Consider the following 21,106-nt stretch of genomic DNA (forward strand, 5'->3'; position numbering starts at 1 on the left):
AATTGGCTTTTCAAAGTCTTAATAAGATACTTTGTCCTAAACAGGAATTACTGTATCAAAATAAGGCTTTGTCTACTAAAAACGTGTTTCCGTGCGAATTCAACAAAAGAGAGAGAGAGAGAGAGAGAGAGGGGGGGAGAGGGAGAGGGAGAGAGAGAGAGAGAGAGAGAGAGAGACTGTGTATGCAGTCGGTCACAACTTCCGTTTGTTTGTCGCCCATACATAAAATGACTCCCTGCACATGATGTATCTTTTTGAACACGTGTTTTATCGTGCTCACCACTTAATCACGTTTTCATGACGTTTTCATGACGTTGAAAGGCCCCTGTTTAGTGCCAATTCCGTCAGAGAGACTACTCTTGGAGGTACTTGAAAATACGAGCAAAATTGTCAGTACTTCTAATGATATTGAACACGCCGTGTGAATAATGTAATAACATTTGGTGGTGTAGGTTTATCAAGTTTTTAATTATAGCTCAATCAGTGTTTGTTGTACTGTCAAGGTCGGGTTGTGTTATATAAGCTGCTCACAACTATTACTGATAAACTTAAATGTGCTTTTATAAAAAACCGAAAGTCTTGGAAATATGAAAAATCCCCTTATTCCCTTATTCGAAATTTCCATAACTGATACAGTTAACTGATACAAACAGATCAAAGAAATCATACATATATAATGTACATTTGTGTTCAGAAGTTTCTATAAATCTTGCTTTCATTGCTTTCTGTCAAATAACAACAATTCAGTCGTCTTAATCGGTAAATTATTCGCAGGCCTACATTTTGTTCTTATGATATACCATATCATACATATGATAACTATACGATACCGTTACATGTTATAAACACGGACTTTCGAAAAGCATTTGTGTTCACACATCACAATGTCTGATAATTTCCTGCAAGTAGGTCATTATTCTGGCAAGTAATAGGAGAAGTGCACTTACTAGTATCACATAACGCTCATTCTCAATAAAACACAGCATTTGGTGTTCCACTGGGTAGCTCTTATACGACGGTTTTCCTGAGGTCAAAATGTCTTTAGAAGGGCGGCTACCACTTTGTCTAATAGGGACCTTCTCAGTTTTACACTTTTATCTGGCATTTTTCTTTTACAAGTGCCATTAATGCATACATTACTGTCGCCACCTAGAATTTTCAACTTTGAAATTGTGTTTCAGAAAAATAAGTTCTAGTAAAAACGAAACATGTGTTATAAGTCATTGCTGCAGGAATATGCACTTTGATTATTAGTAAAATTATATTTGACTGTTAAAACCTCATTAATATCATGGATGATCAAATGTCGCCAAATGCGTATAAATAAATAGTAACAAACTTCAAACAATTAGGAGCGAAACAGAAATTACACAATTTAGGTTGATGTACCAGCAGAAATGTTAAAATATATAACAAGATATTGAAGTTCTCAACAACAACTAATTCGTTTCTGCAAAGAGCTTACTCGCCGTATTTCATTCTATAGATAATTATGATAAAATAATATCCAAAAATATAAATTAATTTACAAAAACTAAATTGTTTTCTTAATATTTACTTGAATTTGAATACAATGAAACATACGTGACATGTTACATGTGGATACATATAGAACTGCTTAGCAATAAATTTTCCGAATGTGAAGAAAGTGGAAAGTTGATTATTTTGAAAAAAAGGTTGCTATATACAACATTTGTATATGCATTCGACATCTCATATATTATATATGATATATATCCTTTGAATGAAGACATAAAATAATCATTTCCAAAATTGACTCCTTTTGCTTTACTGTGAAGAAATAAACAGAAAATTAGCGAGGTACCCAACTTTCTTGAATTTTCCTGGGTTAGAAAGTCACTCCAGATAGAGAATTTACAGATTTTGATATATTTTACAGACAGATGTTATTAATAGGCAGCCAATATGTTACATTATTAGATCTGAAATCTACGTTACCGAGGAAATACAGTTTCATTGCCGAAATAAATGTCATCCTGTTATATTATAGTTTCTTGTTGAAAATATTTCTGGCAAACTTGCAAAATACCCTCAACTTTTACTTCAGTGACATAACAATATTTTAACGCTGATTACTCGTATGCTAAAACTAAAGAAGTGAAAGAAATTTACATGTTTTCCTTTCACCACCGTCTGCATAATCATCGAGTGAATTCAATCACGTCACAATATCCGTTATGATACAGATTCACTTGTTTATTTTGCATTTCGTTTGATTCAGCAATGTTTTGAGAAAGCCCCCAACCTGAATGCAAATTGGGGAAGGAAAGCATGTACCCCTCCCCCTTCTATACCACGGTATAACAAATTTATGGTCATTCAAAGGTCAGACATTTTACATTGGTCACTTTGACATGGCAGATGCTATAGGTACTGCATTTGAGTGAAGCAGAGATATGGAGGTTATGGTGGTGCAAAAGCGAGTGGTCAACAAACACCGTGAGGTTGCTGTGGCGCTTGGTGTACACTTCGACATTATCATGAGAGCCTGGACAAGATACCAGCAGTGTGATACACCCGTCAGAAGGCATGGTGGAGGCAGACAAAGGGTGACGTTAGCTGCTTAAGACCAATTCTTGATTATCCAGACTCATCCAGATCAAGGACGATTTGCAACAGTAAAACATCATTGTAATGACCTTAATCCTTCTGGAGTCAATGTTTGTACATGTATTAAGATGTAGCGTAAAAGGTCATCTGCGTCAAGAAGACCCTGTATAAGAATTCCATTGACTCGTCGTCACTACAAGTCGCACTTGGAATGGGCAAGGGAACATGTTTGGTACACCAGAGAGGCCAGAAACTCGCTCTCTTCACTGAAAGTCAAGGTTTTGCATAGAATTAACGGACAGACGTGCGAGAGTCTGGAAATACCTGCCAAGCGGTTGTCTTTAGCAATGTGTCACACACACGCTACAGGTCCTGTGTTCACTAAGAAAAGATCAGAATGAGGATGAAGTGATCCTGATTTTTTCCATTGTTTTATGTTACTAAAATTAATCGTGTTTTGCTAGAATTAAATGGTAAATATTCAAAATTAAAAAAAATTGCTGATTTGCAAAGAAACCATTTTGGGATAAAATCAACAAATAACAAAAGAGTGCCTTTAAGTGAATGCTTGCAGCTACTGATAAATTACAAAATATATTCATAGATATTTCCTTAGGTCATGTGAGTTATTAATTTATTTTTAGGTCATGCGAGTTATTAATTTATTTTTGCACAGGAAAACAATAACAACAAAATGTTTAGCTCTATTAATTTTTATCTACAAACACTCAACAGGTACACTTATAATTTACACTTGGAAGGGCATAATATCACTTTAAAATGTTTGTTTAAGCCCAACTAAAGAAATTGCACCATAATTTGAAATGGATTGAAATTTATACAGGTTTAGATTTATTAACAAAGTTAAATTGGTCAGTCTAAATTTAATTTTGTAAATACATGTACATACTAATAAATTTTAACCACTTAAAAAAAACAAATAACAAAACAAATACAAAATAACCGGATCAAAATAAGGATTATTTTTAGAATCAGGATCAATATTTGGTTCAACTGTAAAATGCCGGTATCTTGCAAATATAACAATAAATTTATTCTAAAATTTTATAAAATTGCTATTGGACAAGTCCAGTTTTATCAAATTAAGATTAGATATTTAATCTATGAGGATAAAAATGAAGAATATTAGAGTTTTTAAATTTTATCCTGATCTTGATCCTGATCCTTAAATCTTTGTGAATATCGGGCCTGAGTAACTTGTAAATCATGAATGAGCTTGTGAAACTTTGGAACACAAGTTGCGTGACCAAAAATCTTAGATGTAGAGGTCTTCTCTTACACATACCTAATGCAAATCTGTAAAAAAATGTTTAATTGTCCTTCATTTAAATTGATTAAACATGAAATTTATATCAAAAATCTTTTTGTACGACGGTTATCAAATTATTGCCGTAAATATTCACACCAAAAACAGTTGGTGCGGTAAAGGTTGAATAGTATACATGTATTTTGTTATTATAACAATGTGTTATACAATGTAATTTACAAACAGTCGCAGAGGTACAGTGCGAATGACCATAGAGAGGATTTCATGATCAATCACAACGAAAATTGTTGTTTTTCCACTTTATATTTACCCCCCACCTTGACCCCTCTCCCATACAAACATGCAGGTACATGGAAATTACAATTTTAAAGTAAATCTATAATTTCTATACAATTTCAGCAAATATCAACCAGGAAGTGAAAGTACATTAATCCATTTATATCTTAACGATCAAATTACGGATGAAAAGTTTGGTTAAGGCTAACGGAAAATATCTAATCCTAACAAACGGGTATAATTGTTGTATTGAAGAAAAAAAATCAGAGTAATATGATACTAGTTTATGTTAAAGGCCCATTATGCACAATAAATGCTTTTATAATTATTTCTAAAACCAACCTTAAAAGTAAAAAGCTTTTTATTTTTGGAGTACTTGTATAGTTTCCAAAAAGATACTCATTGGCCAATTACCTGACCTTACTTTATCTTCTTTTGCTATTTGGCAATTGGTCTTGTTACAGTGATTTAGTATCTTGTATGGAAGTCAAAATACTACTTTGTTTACATTTTGCTACTTTTATGGCAAATAATTTTACATTTACTTCTACTTTCTTCAAGTACATGTATCAAGCATGTATAACAGCTCTAAATTCATTATATAAATGTTGAAACACTCATGTTTGCCCTTTCCAGGGAAGTAAAACTTTGTTTGTTTCTGAGGCATAATGTGCCTTTAAGGTATTTGAATGTTTTTTAAGTGCAAGATGAGCTCCTGTGATTGCAATTCTTTCTGTATATATTGTCAATACTCTATGCGGCAAGAGATGTTTTAATCGCTATTAAATATCTTCATAAATTAATTTGATTTGATCTATCTTTGATAATATAAAATCACATTTTCACATCCATTAAAAACTGAATTAGCTTTATAGTAAACATACTTTCTTTAATATATAATAAGAAATATTTCAATTATCTTCAAAGTAGATAAGAACATCATTTTAAATATAAATTACATGTACTAGTATATACAATTTTAATCTTTAGCCCCACTTGTCGAAGGCGTCGGGAATGGCGTCGGCGTCGGTTAACATTTTGATAAGGTCTAATTTCTCAGCAAATGTTAAAACTATTAACTTTAAACTAAGTATGCATTTTTATTGAAATTCATGTTAAGACACGTTTAAATAATTTAAACCGGCCCGTTTCATTATCATAATATATTTAGAAAGCTATACATCTATTGCAAAAATTATTGTTCGAATTATAAAGAAGAATACTATGAAAGAAATATGGTTGTAAAATGCCTTAAAATAACTAAATATTATTTCCGTGACGTTTTATTTCGTTTACGTACAATATACATGTGTGTTAAATGACGGAAACATTCTTTCTTACTACACTTTCAAGAATCAACCATAAGATAATTGAAGTAAAATTGTTTTACTGTTGATATTTAAAGATCATGTAACACATATTTTATGGTTTTAAATCATAAATATGATGCTCAAATTTAGATTTATCAATATTGTAGGTTCCAAAAAGCATTATTTATAAAGATATTATCGAATTTAAAATTTCATGTAAATAAAGGGAGGTAATAAAAACTTTATTTTCTATCAAGTTTAAGTCAAATTTTACAATAAGAAATGAATGCGTATATTTCAATGTTTACATATAATATGCACAAATATTTGCAGTAGTACATATTTTACACATTCTTCAATGTTTAAAAATTGTTTTATTTGCATAATTATGTGCACATATATAATTTCACTTAATGTGGTTTACCACATTGATCAAAACTTACAGGATTTTTTTTATACAAAAATGTAATAAGATATAGCGTTATACCCTTTAACATAAATAAATTAACATGGTAAGTGAAATTCAATCAAAGCAATGATAAATACTTCAGAGTATAGTCCTCACTTATTTTTGAATTCAATCAGGTCAAGTATAGACCTGCTCACATGCTCCCAAGACGTTTTAAGAACTGGTTCCCCATTTTCTAAGCTCCAAAGAATTCTAGCGTTTCTCTTGAACAAAGTTTTCATAACCGGAACCTTTTCCATGTCCCCTTCTTCTACATCCCATGCCTATAAGCTTGGTTGACCTCACTACAACTGTAATTGCTATTGATGAAGTTGTTAGATACGACAACTGTCATCACCGAAGCTTCCTCTATCAGTTTGTCTATTTCGTCATGAAGATGGAACCCAGGACGAAAATTGAAATCTCCTGTACATACCAATTGTCTATCTATCCCCGTCATTAACTTCAAGTTTTCGTCCAGTTGTTGAAGAATATTTGTTTTAACAAATTCCTCGTCGTCACTAGAATACGATAAAAACAAAGCGAATTTAGACCGACCATCCCCTTCCCATAAATTATTTATCACTTTGGCTGTTTTTCTTTCCTTTTGGCTTCTTTTGTATCGTTTGTACATTACCGATACGATAACAAGACCCAAAAGAAGCAATGTGGCTGTCGCGGTGCAGGAAGAAATAATAATTGTTCTCCTTTTACATATATTTTGTACCATTTCCAAAGTATTTTTATTTATGTCGTATTGTTTGTCATTTTCACCTTCACATTTCAGTTGTTGTAATGTTATATTGATCAGACTTGTTGTCAAAATCCATTGAAGGGAAGCTTTTGCGTTACAGACTGAGCAGGAAATTGGATTCGACTGCAAAAGTACGTTTGTTTTAGACTCGCGAACGTTTCTGCTCCATGATATTGTATTTAAAAGATTAATCGAATCAAAATTCAAAACATGAATGTTGTTATTTTTCAGATTAAGGATTTTAAGTTTATCGAGGCTTCTTAAATCAAAGTTTATCTGTTCTAATATATTATAGGAAAGATCAATTTCTTCAATCAATGGATTGTCCTTGAAGACGTCACGAGGAATACTATGGAAACCGTTTTCTGAAATCCGAACTATCCTAAGATATTCTAGTTGTGAAAACAGGTTTTGGAACATAGATTCATTTTCAGTTACCATTTTAAACAGCTGATTTTTTGACAAGTCTACACTAGTTATGTTTCCAAGACAAGATAAGATTGTTGGATGTAAAAACTCAAGTCCATTGCCAGATAGGTCAATCGTCTGAACTGATGAAAAACAAAATTGTTCACAAAATATTCGAACATCAAGTCTCTTTATTTTATTTTGCCCAAGTCTAATGTTTTTTACAGATAACATAGGGTCTTCATCTACTATCAATGTAGAATTATAGAGCCACAAAGAGCCTATATGGTGTAGGACATCGCTTAGGTTTACAGTTTCAATTGCTAAGAAACTCCTTAGGTCTTTCAAAGCTCGACTGTTAGAGAAAAATAATTTCTGGTTTCTGCTTACGAATCTTCCTGGAACAAATGGTACTGCTTTCAAAGGTAAAGTTGTATGTGATACATCAAGAATCTTAACGAGCTTAGTGTCATCGCGTGTTAGACTGTAGTCAGCCCAATCACTTATTATCGCATATGAGGCATTAACTTCTCTCAAATGCTTGAGTTTTTTAAAAACCTCATTCCAGTCGATAAAGTACAGCTGCGATTTACTTACATCTATGGAACTGATCTTCCTCGGAAGAAGAGTGTCTACGAAGTCGCTATCAAATGCGAAACCACCTTCATACAAATTCCAGTTCGAAAGAATAATATTCTCCAATTTTGGTAAAATATCTAGCCCTTTTAAAGCCAATTTTAAACTGTCTATGTTCAATTTGATGCAACCACTTAGATCAAGGGTTTTAACATTTTGTAATCCAAAAAAAGTTTGTGGGAATAATTCCGGATACCATATATGAACATGTAATGCAAGCAGGTTTTGAAGATTGGCAAAGGACTTGTCACTTAATACGACAGGAGTACGATCATTAGGATGATTATCTGTCACCTTCAAACTGTTTAATCCTCTCCAGCTGTCCGCAGCAAAGGCTGATGAATTAAATATCCATGCGCCAGGTGTCTCTATTTCTAAACGAAATTCTAAAATTCCTGTCGGGATATCTTTCGGTATATGATTACATGTTATGATTGCGTTTGTATTTTGTCTACATGACAAAGTACTCAGAGCTCCGTTTATTACAGAAACGTACAAAATCACAGTGAAAAATAAAGTTAAAACCATTTTCCTGTTTTGCATGCTTTCAAGAAACGCGAAATTTCACGATTGAATAAAATGTGACCGAGCTTACAAGTATTTCAATAGTTTAAGATTTCAGTTTTCAATGAAGTCTATAAAGCACAATATTTAAACAAGTTTACTTCCTGTTATGGTAAGTAAGGTACAAGTTAAAATATATAGACTCCCAAGTAAGGTACATGTACAGTCATTGGAAGAAATATAGGATCAAAAGACACGGTACTGTATAAATGATATAAACCACCTGATTAATTGATCGAATGAATGGAGAGATATCTATTAGAAATCGACAAATTTAAATCTTATTAATTATACAACTAAACTGAATTTTAACTACTGAATTTCAAAATGGATGGCAATGTAATAATCGATTTTGAATATTTAAAGGTACATAACTCATATGTAGTTTAAGGTGGACACTACAGTTGCATATAGCCATACGACAGATCAGAAGTTTATGTAAATTTTGTATGATAATAGATGAATATATAACTGATAATATGAACATTTTAATTGAAAAGTATTTTGATCACCTACCTCATTTTCGAGTTTTTTTTTTTGTTTTTGAGGTTTTTTTTCGTGTGCATTCATGTCATTTTAAGGGCAATCTGACAAACCTTACCTTTATTATTGGTTTTATTCGTGGCTATAACACTAAAGTCCACACATTTCCATAAAGGATTAGTGTTTGCTTTATTCTGTATAAAGACAACAAATAACAAGGGAAATCCATGTACATATAGATAGTAAGCGTGAAAGCGGCATAATATTTTGTATATAATAATAGCAAATAATAAATTGTTCTAGAGCACATTATCATTATTTATCATGTAAACGTTTAAACTAAATCACATATACCTGGTCGCAAACGCACTATGTTGGTTTTTTCGTGACGCGGCTCATATATTCTGTTGTTTTATCAATATTTTATCAATATTAAAAGGGTTTGAGGTTTTTTTAACATGATAGGACTGAAAATATTTTTTCCAGATAAATGTACCATTTGATGTAGGTTTAGACCACTAATCTTTGTGCAAAATTTCAGATCATTCGCGCACCTTGTTTTTCCAGAATAATTATTCTTATTGCAAAACAAAATTTTTCACTCAAATCGGGCTAAGAAAAGCATAAAAATACGATTTTCAATTTATTTCAAAGTATATTTCTTAACTTTCTTTGCATATATTTCTGTATAAAGTGTCCCAGCTCATTTATGTTAGAAATTAAAATGTAATGTTTATAGGCTTTTAAACCTCAGTGGAGTCCTAAGTACTTTGAAAATATATTCCTTATAGATCTATACACGGAGACTGAAAATTCTAAAATAAAATTGGATTAAACGTAAAGAAACATCTTCCATTTTCTTAAAATAAATAAATATGTGGTTTCGTGTATTTTTTTTCTTCCAATTTTACTCATTTCGCAGTTATTAATTTACATGTACCTTTATGCTACCAAAATTATCAGTCACCTTGATGAATCATACGTATACAATACATACTAAGCCGTTTCAAGAGCATTTTTTGCTTAACTTTCTAAAAAAATCAGTGATGTTCTTCGTATTCAGAAGGGCCCGAGTTAACGTTGCATAATTATTTTTGTAACTTTTCTTTAATATTATTTTTAACATTTGGTTAAAAGACAAAACTTTTATCTAATTGAAACTGTATTTTTTTTATTAACTGCATAGTTTCTATAGTGTTTATAGTTTATCCCTGCTACGAGTAAAATGAATGGATATTCGTTTTTACATATGTGCCGCGTCACGACAAAACCAACATTATGGGTTTGCGATCTAGATCAGCCTGCGCATCCGCGCAGTCTGATCAGGATCCGTGCTGTTCGCTTACAAACCCTATTACAAGTAGAGAAACTGATAGCGGAAAGTATGGATCCTGATCAGACTGCGCGGATGTGCAGGCTGGTCTGGATCCATGCTGGTCGCAAACCCATTATGTTGGTTTTGTCGTGACGCGGCTCATATATGAATTCAGATATATTTTGATTAATTCACTAATAATTTGCTCCTGAGATTTATAAAACCTTTACTTTTCAGTGTCATTTTCCGACAATTATATATACTAAAAATAATTATAGTAATTATATTGTCATATTTTCTTTCTCCCTTTGATATATCAATTTGAAACTAACACGCCTAATTGCTAATATTTACATGACTATTTATCTAAAATAAAGATATATATCTTGCGCAATATGTTTCTCTTTCATATTTGAGTTTCTGATATAATAAAAATCAGGTATTTGTCCGATATCAAATAGTAGCATTAATTATATAGTCTCTATCAATAATCAAGGACAACGGGTGTTAGGAATCGGGTGAACTCTCAGTTAATATATTTAATCTCTTGGATCAACTTCTTACTCATTGATATTATTGTAACGAATGGCCAGGGTTAAGCCTCCTTGAATAGCAAACAAAAGAATAGACGCTCGTTCAAGATAACGTACAAATAGTTCCGATTTCAGACCATGGAACTTGTAATTAATGAATTAGCCCAAAAACTAATTGAGAATGTTGTAAAACTTCATCTTAAACATCTGTAATGGAAGCTAAAGAATCAAGTAGCTTTGAACAAATAAATTATATTGGTCAAGATCGGCACAGTTGAAAAAAAAAATCAAATGATAAAGAAAAATAAAATGGTGAATAAACTGACACAGAAAGTGACTATGACGTTCTACATAATTTGTAGCTCTACTGTTCTTAAAACAAGTTAAACCTTGTAATTAAAAGTTGCCATGTTGAGCCTCGTATGATTTTTTTCTTTTCTTTTTGTGGAACAAAAGGCAAACATTAAAATAAAATTCAATCAATTCAATTGAATTAAAATAAAAAGATGTCACTAAAAGCATCATTTCATTTTAATTTATACCTTGTTTTATAATCATAATAACTTTGTATCAAACCTTCAGTATATCAGCAGGAAAACAACAACAACAACAACAACAACAACAACAACAACAAACAAACAACAACATCAAAATAACAAGAAAACAACAACAACAAAAGAAACAACATTAAAAAAGAAAGGAAAAAGAACTACATAATAAGTCAGTTTGTTGTACATGTTTTAACACTTTCAGCAGAACAGATCATAATTTATTATTCAGTTAGACTTGAACATAACAGTTCCTCGTCATTACTCAAACGTACCAAATTAAACAAAAAAACTTAAAATTGATAACTGCTTTAGTTACAGAAAACAAATTTTTTACCTAAACATAGTCCATTTTACATCTTTATAAAAGTTTACATGTCTTTAACACCCGCATGTTTTGAATTTCTTGCTACATAAGTTCAAAAAACAACAACATCATCAAAAGAAAATACAACGTTACTGTCCGTATCGTAAATATTTATATCATAAAAGCATTTCTGTCTGTGCCTTTAAGTAGAGCGGTAATGGACTATATGGTATATCTAGTAAAGAAACATAGAACTTTAACTTTCAAAGCCTAGCCTTGTCACAAAGAAATTTGACACTGTTTACAGGTCCAACAATGTTAGGCTGAAAATATTTTAATGCTTTGAATGTACACTTTATTTAAAAAAATCATTATTGTAACAAAATGTTACAGGCACGCATGATTTTTGTTTGTTTCACTTTGTGCTTTTTGAACAGTGTAACATCGGAATATGCACCGACGGGATGTGACCTAACTGGCGGGGGAACTGGTAAAGCCACTTGTGACTTTGCCAGCTGGAGTCCGCCGCTTGACGAGGGAGACTTTGGACCGGGGGATGTTTATCAAATTATTGTTGAAAATGTGGACGGAACTATACCAAATCAGGTATGAAACCTTTTATAATAATATATTCTCCGTTTTTATCAATTTGACTAAATGAATATTAATAATGTAATTGACCAACTAATTAATAAATCAATAAAGATTGATCAATTCAAACATACAAGTTAATAAATTGAGATTTATATTGTATAACAAACAAGCGTTCAGTGTTATAATGCACGTAACTAAAACAATATTTACACAGGACAAAACATACGTAATATATGCATGTAATCAAAAACACCTAACATTAATAATAATTGATATAAATAATAAAAAATGCACTTCGATTTGTTTTATAATTTCTTCAGGCGTTCAGTGGAATTGACGACAACAAAAATACAACAAAAGACACCGGGATAAAGTTTGAGTGTACTCTAGAAAATATCTTACTGTCACCGGAAGTATTTACCCCTAATCTGAGCTGGATGAAGTATCTTACTTTTAAGAATTGTTACGTTCAAGATGGTAACTGTCTATAGATAATTAAATATTGCAAATTTTTTTTCAATTGGGCATATAGTATGTTAAAGAATCGTACGTTGAATATTGCTTTAATTTATTCCTTTGTGCCTTTAGTATAATGAGAACCGTGTATTGAATAGTGCTAGAATTTTTTCCATTGCGCATGTAGTATTATTAAGACTCGTACATAAAATATTGCTGTAATTTAATAAATTAAGGTGCGAATTTAGTTTTATAAAGAACTGTACGTTGAATATTGCTAGAATTTATTCCATTGCGCATTTACATGTGTAGTTTTATAAAGACTCGTACGTTGAACATTGCTGTAATTTAATAAATTAAAGTGCGTATTTAGTTTTATAAAGGAACGTACGTTGAATATTGCTAGAATTTATTCCATTGCGCATTTACATGTGTAGTTTTATAAAGACTCGTACATTGAATATTGCTGTAATTTAATAAATTAAAGTGCGTATTTAGTTTTATAAAGAAATGTACGTTGAATATTGCTAGAATTTATTCCATTGCGCATTTACATGTGTAGTTTTATAAAGACTCGTACATTGAATATTGCTGTAATTAAATAAATTAAGGTGATAATTTAGTTCTATATAGAAACGTACGTTGAATATTGCTAGAATTTATTCCATTGCACATTTTGTGAGAACCGTGCCTGGAATGTTGCTACAACTATTTCCATTTCACATTATGTATTATATGTAATTGTTTATTGAATATTGTTATAATTTATTACATTGCGCATTATGTATAATATGTTTGAATGGTCATACATAGAATATTGTTATAATTTATTCCATTGCACATTTAGTACCATAAAGATTTGTACATTTTCTTTATAAAGGAGGCATTCCTATGTGCGTGCATTTCTAGTTTGAGAATCCTTAATCAGAGAATAAATTTTTTTCAACAGTCAGACTTGTTACAGAATACCGAAAAACTAATATAATTATTATAGAGAATGTCGTGACTGTGAGGCTATTAACTTCATAATTACTTAGGAACTGAAAACATTTCTTCGATTTCTTTTTTTTTAATTTCAAAAAAGTGTTCGAGCTATTTCCTTAATCCTTTACCGATTTTTAGTGAGTACATACATCAGAAACGTATTTATTCATTACATTTAAACATAAGCAAATTTTGAGTGATTGTTAGCGGATGAAGGTCTTTAAAACTAAGGCGGAAAGTTTTTTTCTTTATCACGCTCGTTGTATTATTATTATTTCACAGGTATTTCGAGTGGAATGCTTTCAAACATGACTGGTCTGGAAGAGTTTACAGTTGACGGAGGTATCATAGGTCCCCTCTCATCAGACGTGTTTTCTGGATTAACAAATCTTGTAAAGATAATAATAAATGCTGACTTTCTAGATGCTGATATACCTGCTGGGCTTTTCACAAGCCTTAGTGCGCTACAAGAAATAGATTTGAGATCCTCAGGCATCTCAAGTATATCAGCAGACACTTTTACCAATTTGGCACTTCTTACAAAAATTGACCTCTCGGAAAACTCGCTTACAACATTACCGGAAGGAATGTTTACGTCGCTTATATCATTGTCAACAGTGGAACTTGGCACAAACTCATGGGATTGTACATGTGATTTGGCTTGGCTATCTACGTGGTCACTTTATACAGGTATGGTATATAATATCAATATAAAGAGAGATCATTACCAGAAAAATAATAAATTAATTTTTCGAATCCGATTCAGTATGTTTGACGATTTTTCCTTATAAAATAAAAAATACGCTCATGACGTTGATTTTTTTTCAATAACATTAATTTAGAAGATCACGTAAAAGTTGCAATTTTGAAATCTCTCATTTTCGTATGTTCATGTTCATATTAATCCATTTACTATAAAGAATATATATCCATTACCTGTAAGGCTTAAATACGGTGGCTGATTTGGAACACTTTTTTGTCGTGTTGTAGCTAGCGACAGCACGAAAAAGCGCAAAACGGCACGTTGTCCCATTGTCGTCTTGTCGACCTATCGCTAACGATGGAGGCCAAACGCCGCGTTGTCGTGCGTACTTTTAGTATATATATAAGCCAAGCGACAGGACGACAACGAGCCGCCAGATAACGCGCCGTTTGGCGTGTTTCGCTTGCGACAAGATGACAGTGCGATAATGCGCCGTTTGACCCATTTCGCTAGCGACAAGACGAAGGGGATAACGATATAGGTTGTGTTGTCGCTATCGAAAAAGTAGAAATATTAATTTTCTCAGTATAATTTATATATAAAATAAACAGGTTATCAAACATTGTACAGGTACAATACGGAATACATTTGGACACTTAAACAGCTTGAGGAATCATATAAGACCCGTCTGGCGGTTCGACCATCTGTGTACTCGTTCAAATATATTCCCATATTGTACAATAAAATGTTAAATCACCGATAATTGTTATCAACACTCTAATGAATTTTGTCCACTTCGTATATATTTTCTAAAATTATATGGCATTTCGTTTATAAGGTGTTACTATTGACGTCACGTGTACAACACCAGCAGCCTACAACGGTATACCGCTAAGCAGAGTGGTCGCTTCTCTCGGGTGTATAAGCTCGGTAAGAAGTTTTATTATACTCACTTAAAACCTAGTCCACTTTTCAGAAATTGTATGCGTTAAGAGTTTCTCTTTATTCTAAAACAACACAAACGTTGCGTCACTTTTGGTGTGACAAACGGAAGGTCTTGATTGCATAAATGATAAAACTACGAAGAATCGCAGAAATTATCTTAACGCACTTGATAATTCGCTATTATATTCAAAGAAAACAAAATATATAACAAGCTGACACTATAATAGGACTGCAAGTTGGCAGAAAAAAAACATGATCTGTCGAATACATTTTACCGAGTTACTCAAACGAAAAATCTGGTTATTAATTAAATGGGTGTATGTTTGGCGCCAGACATTCAATACACTTTCTTTCATGGGCAACTCCTTCTACATTTCTCAAATGATATCAAACAAACTTTCAAAGAATTGATGATTGTCATCAAGTACCCTGGCGCATACTATCGGGATATTGTGATTTGATCTTTTTTTTGGACAGAATTAGTGCGCTTTATGGTTATTTCCTTCACATATCAAATGTAATTTTAGTGATAGAACTTGAGACAATTCCCTGTTTCTTGATTGTGATCACAGTAAATGTTAAACCAACTGATTATTACAGTAAATATTAAACCAGTTTGGCGCTTCTGACAGTTGAACTCCAACTTCACATTTATTCAATCTATATGCAGAATATTCAAAGTGAACTTTTTGTTATATGATATATTTCAACAGTCTATCGTTCATATATTTAGCATGGTAAGGTAGAAAATCTTCTTGTTTCATATAACGATAAAAAGGTATATCTCCAAATTAGAATACGTAAAACTTACAAAATCATACTCACCTAAAACCTAGTCATCTTTTTATATGAAAATTGTTTATGTTAAGAGTTTCTCTTTATTTTAAAGGAACACACACGTTGCGTCACATTTGTTTGTCGCATTTCATGTGACAAACGGAAAGTCTTGATTGCATAAATTATAAAACTACAATGAATCGCAGAAATTATCTTAACGCACTCGATAATTTGCTATTATACTCAAAGGAAACAAAATATAGCTAAAAGCTGACACTATAATAGGACTGCAAGTTGGCAGAAAAAAGACGAAAAAAAATCAAACAAAACATGATCTGCCGAGGTACTCAAACGAAAAATCTGGTTATTAATTAGATTGGTATATGTTTGGCTGGTATACATTCAATTTTCTTAGTGTAAATATTTTCTTTCATGGGCAACTCCTTCTACACTTCTCAAATGATATCAAACAAACTTTCAAAGAATTTATGACAGTCATCAAGTGCAATGGCGCATATTATCGGGATATTGTGATTTGATCTTTTTTGGGGCGCTTTTACATATTAAATATAATTTAAGCGAGAAAACTTATTTGCATCAATTCCATGTCTCTTGATTGTAATTACAGTAATTGTTAAACCAACCGATCATGACAATAGATATTACACTAGTAAAACACGATTGGCGCTTCTGATAGTTGAACGCCAACTTAATTTTTGTTCAGATTCGTCAATGTGAGTATTTTTATTATATATTTCAACAGTCTATCGTCATATTATGATGTATCCATTTATACATTTAGCATTGTAAGACAGACAATCTTCTTGCATTATATAACGATAAGGTATCTCTCCAAATAAGAATACATGTTTGCAAAATGATAATAAACTATGTAAATTATGTATTATTGTAGTCATATCTGTTGTAGATATCATCATCTAATGCGTCAGGGTCAACTTCCGATTCCAGTTCTTCCGGTTCAAGTTCAAGTTCAGGTTTGTATTTAGTACTCAATTCAATAAGTATGACATAATTTATACCGATATTCTTTGTAAAAACGGTCCAAAGTATTAAATGATAATTTAAAATTTCACGGTTATAAGGAAGTGTTTTACAGTATAACCATCCCAAAGCATTCATATTCATAATTTTCTCCATGTTTTTGTATGGGCTGTCAAAATATCTTTAAAGAAAAAAAAACTCCCCCATGCATCGTTGACAAGTGTAAATTGAATACATTCTATTGAACATTGCATTGAAATGGTTTAAAGAAAAGTTTAGTATACAAATATTAATAATGATATTTTCGGCAATTTATCAAAATTGCTGATAAAAGGAAGTTTAGTAAACGTTTAAATCGCGTTTGTTAATTAATCTTATCAGTATAATCGTTTGAAAAGTACAATGTTATGATTATTTTTTTTTAATGAATAATGAATTTAATGAATGAATGAATGAATGAATGAATGAATGAATGAATGAATGAATGAATGAATACACAATTTCATATTAAAGTTGCACGTCTCCGGGTGAGTAGAAATATTTCAAGAAAATCAAATTTGAGAAAAATGTACCAAGATTTTAAGAAAAGTAAAACGATTCAAGATTCAAAAAAGATATACATCTAATGTATGATTTTGCAGTATTTATCACCTTATATGATCTTCGTGACTAACGCTATTTTGCTTATTTTGACCTCTTTTTGGTAATTTATTTGGCTTGTAAATGCCATTAGCAATGTATATATTATTTTCTTTGTTCACTTCACAATACTTAATTAAATACATTTTCAAAATTTTAATTAAATAAAGCATTTATCTTGAGGCATGCTGCATTAAGCGCCAAATAGTTCGACCTTATCATTTAACATTTTACGTATACAATATTATTTTCACGTTTTCTGTCGTCTACATTTGTGTATCCAGTATACAGAATAGTTATTCAGCATTTAATAGCATTTCGCTGTTTCTATTTACTAGTAACAAAAATGAATCCTTAATTTATCTTTGCAGATGGTACTGACACTCTGACATATGTTGCCCTGGGCGTCGCCGGGTTCGCAGTACTTCTTGCATTTGCTCTGTCTGTCGCACTATGCTGTGTTTATAAAAAACTTAGGAACGGACGGCCAAGATTACGCGACAAATCATCTCGATTAACTTCAATATCAACGGTAAGTTTTATATGTCGCTTCTTCATCTTTAAACCAATTTAATTAATACCTACACAAGTAGCTAACTTTCTTATATGGGGTATTAATTATTTACTATTGGAACAATTTCTAATAAAATGGTTCTTATTGTATTAATGCATGCTCGTTGCATATATATTATTTTGACTTAATATGCGTTTTTGTTTCATGTAACCACAAGATGACCGAAGTCGCCGTCTATTGTGGCCGTTTTATGGTTATCAGAATGATGCTTCCATTTACTATATTCACGCCTATGAATTATATTTAAACTGTTGTTTGGGCCAATAATTTATTTAAAGCTGTTGAATGATAGATTTGATATAACTGTATAGAATAATTTGAGCCGCGTCACGACAAAACCAATATAGTGCGTTTGCGACCAGCATGGATCCAGACCAGCCTGCGCATCCGCAGTCTGATCAGGATCCATGCTGTTCGCTATCAGTTTCTCTACTTGTAAAAGAGTTGGTTAGCGAACAGTTTGGACCCTGATCAGACTGCGCGAATGCTGGTCTGTACCCATGCTGGTCGCAAACGCACTATGTTGGTTTTGTCGTGACGCGGCTCATTTTTTTTATATTTTACTATTCTGTTACCTCTGTATTGCTAGTATATATTTAGTTAAAGATTTTGATTGTTCATTAAGATTGTCAGATAATGGAAAGTCCCTCTATAGCACCGACAGCAAATTAAAAAAAAATTAGAAAATTGCAGACTCTGTCTGTACATGAGAGATATGAAAATTCAACAACTTTCACAGCCCTTAGCATCAGCTAAAATAACAGAGATCACATTCAAAACCAAATTAATTGAGCCCAATGATCCTGATAGACTATAATAATGCAACATCCTTGTATTGAGGTGCAGAACAACTTTTACAGGTCCGAACAGCACTTGACACCTGTTGTTATGGGTATAAAAATTGAATTTTGTTAATTGTTTGGAAATGTTATTTGCCTAATATAGACACAACTTTGATTACAGATTGGAGAACGACCACCTTCTTATAGAAGTCATGAATCTGAGCGCATGTTTGTAAACTCACCCGTACAATCACCAAGAGAATCCAAAGTATACCCGTTCTATGACGTGAACTATAAAAAGCCAAGAGTTACATCAGACGCCTAGATATTTCCAACCCTCAGATGATAATAAAGGGCACTACAGCGTTTAAAAAAGGGAATGTGTAACAAAAAATACAAAAATGATTTCGTGGTAAAAAAGCATCTTCAGATCGTCTGGGATTTGTGAAAAAAATCTATTTACATTCTAAAAAGAACGCCAAATACTAGTACAAGTGTTGGTTAATAGCCGCCCGTCTATTATTTAGTAATAACCCCAAACTCAGTAGTAGAAAGGTTCGATATGACTGATTTATCTTTATTTTATGTTAATACATATAAGTACGTCACGACAAAACCAACATAATGGTTTTGCGACCAGCAAGGATCCAGACCAGCCTGCGCATCCGCGCAGTCTGACCAGGATCCATGCTGTTCGCTTACAAACCCTATAATACGTAGAGAAACTAATAGCGAACAGCATGGATCCTGATCAGACTGCGCGGACACGCAGGCTGGTCTGGATCCATGCAGGTCGCAAACCCATTACGTTGGTTTTGTCATGACGCGGCTCATATATTCCTTGATTTCCCTTTTGGAGTTGAATTATCGTTAAAGTATCTCTTATTTTAACATCACATGATAAAATACATAGCCCGATATTACTATAAAATAAATGTGTTTTAACATATCTATTTAAAAAAGAAAGAAAAAAAGGGTAGTTTTAATGTTTTATCCTAAACATTTTTCATTATAAGTTATTGGTCAGTCACTAATATCACTAATAGTCAATCTCTTGAACTATATTACTAACTCACCGACAGAATGAGCATCATGTCACTTTAAGTTAATTCTATAGTGATGAAACCGTAGTGTCTTGGTTCATCAATTTAAATAAATGAGCCACGTCACGACAAAACCAACATAGTGCGTTTGCGACCAGCACGGATCCAGATCAGCCTGCGCATCCGCGCAGTCTGATCAGGATCCATGCTGTTCGCTTACCAACTCTATTACAAGTAGAGAAACTGACAGCGAACAGCATGGATCGCAAACGCATTATGTTGGTTTTGTCATGGCGCGGCTCAAATGCTTTTGCACTTCCCCGGTGCTTTTAGCTGTAATTTCATTAAAAGGAACTCGATCGCCTGTCATTTATAAAATAAGCTGAATGACTTTAAATTGAATGTTTGGTCTGTATCCAGCAAAATAATGTATGTTGTTTTTTTTCAACAAAATATTACAGAGAGACACATATTTTATCTTGCATTGAATTTCATGATAAATAAATCTAATTCAAAGTACAAATTGCATTATCAATAAGTTCTTCATCTTATTTCTTATGCAAATTATTGCGTAATTATTCAGTATATTTATTTATTTTACTAACGTACTGAAAAGGACATTGTCAAAATCAATCAAACGTGTATTTCATCCCTTTCATAAGTTGCATTTATATTAAAATTTTTAAAGCATTTATCATGTTTTAACAAAACATTTAATATTTGCTAATATGAATGTGCATTTATCATTTGCATTGTGGTATGAAAATTATAGATATATCATATTTACTCTTTTTTTTACCCCACACACTAGCTAGTATTTTTTCATGTTCAGTTTGTATTCAGTTTGTAAATTATTGTGGCAACCTTTTTCTAGGACATACATCGGGCAGTAAAAATATTTCTGTTAATAAATGATTTTCTCATTCTACACTTAAAAGCTCAGTTTTTATCTCTCTCAAATTCAAATTAATTGAGCCGCGTCACGACAAAAAAACCCAAAATTTGGGGCGTTTGCGACAGCATGGGTCCCCGCGTCTGAACAGGGGTCCCCTCTGTTTGCTTTTTTAACCCTTTTTTTAAAGTTTGGAAACTGGATAGCGAACAAAATGGATCCTGAAACAAGACTGGGCCCGGGTTGCAAAAGGGTGGTTTTGGGTCCATGCTGG

At 32.3% G+C, this 21,106-nt stretch overlaps 2 protein-coding genes and 1 long non-coding RNA gene across 3 annotated transcripts; 2 read left to right on the plus strand and 1 right to left on the minus strand.

Annotated features, from left to right (window-relative positions):
* Window positions 1-6,164: 6,164 nt before the first annotated feature.
* Window positions 6,165-8,421, minus strand: LOC132746784 (uncharacterized). The gene has a single exon (XM_060736033.1). It carries the CDS (start codon window positions 8,232-8,234, stop codon window positions 6,165-6,167), a length of 2,070 nt encoding a protein of 689 aa, XP_060592016.1. The 5' UTR covers window positions 8,235-8,421.
* Window positions 8,422-11,736: 3,315 nt separating this feature from the next.
* LOC132746785 (immunoglobulin superfamily containing leucine-rich repeat protein-like) lies at window positions 11,737-16,933 on the plus strand. Its single transcript, XM_060736034.1, has 5 exons — window positions 11,737-12,047; window positions 12,356-12,512; window positions 13,758-14,165; window positions 15,017-15,108; window positions 16,829-16,933. Exons 1-5 carry the CDS (start codon window positions 11,826-11,828, stop codon window positions 16,931-16,933), a joined length of 984 nt encoding a protein of 327 aa, XP_060592017.1. The 5' UTR covers window positions 11,737-11,825.
* Window positions 16,934-17,357: 424 nt separating this feature from the next.
* On the plus strand, window positions 17,358-20,891 carry LOC132746777 (uncharacterized). The gene is made up of 3 exons (XR_009628032.1): window positions 17,358-17,429; window positions 17,913-18,073; window positions 19,079-20,891. It is a non-coding gene; the product is annotated as an uncharacterized LOC132746777 (long non-coding RNA).
* The last annotated feature ends 215 nt before the right edge of the window (window positions 20,892-21,106 follow it).

Source organism: Ruditapes philippinarum, unplaced genomic scaffold (genome assembly GCF_026571515.1).
Source record: "Ruditapes philippinarum isolate M1 unplaced genomic scaffold, ASM2657151v2 ctg796_1_1_1_1, whole genome shotgun sequence".
Classification (NCBI taxonomy): domain Eukaryota; kingdom Metazoa; phylum Mollusca; class Bivalvia; order Venerida; family Veneridae; genus Ruditapes; species Ruditapes philippinarum.

What these genes read in the sequence shown, in the direction of transcription:
- LOC132746784 (XM_060736033.1), bottom strand. Translation starts at nt 8,234, where the DNA reads ATGCAAAACAGGAAAATGGTTTTAACTTTATTTTTCACTGTGATTTTG.
- LOC132746785 (XM_060736034.1), top strand. Translation starts at nt 11,826, where the DNA reads ATGTTACAGGCACGCATGATTTTTGTTTGTTTCACTTTGTGCTTTTTG. An exon ending in ACGGAACTATACCAAATCAG is followed by an intron (nt 12,048 to 12,355) that starts GTATGAAACCTT and finishes TAATTTCTTCAG; the next exon opens with GCGTTCAGTGGAATTGACGA. An exon ending in GAATTGTTACGTTCAAGATG is followed by an intron (nt 12,513 to 13,757) that starts GTAACTGTCTAT and finishes ATTATTTCACAG; the next exon opens with GTATTTCGAGTGGAATGCTT.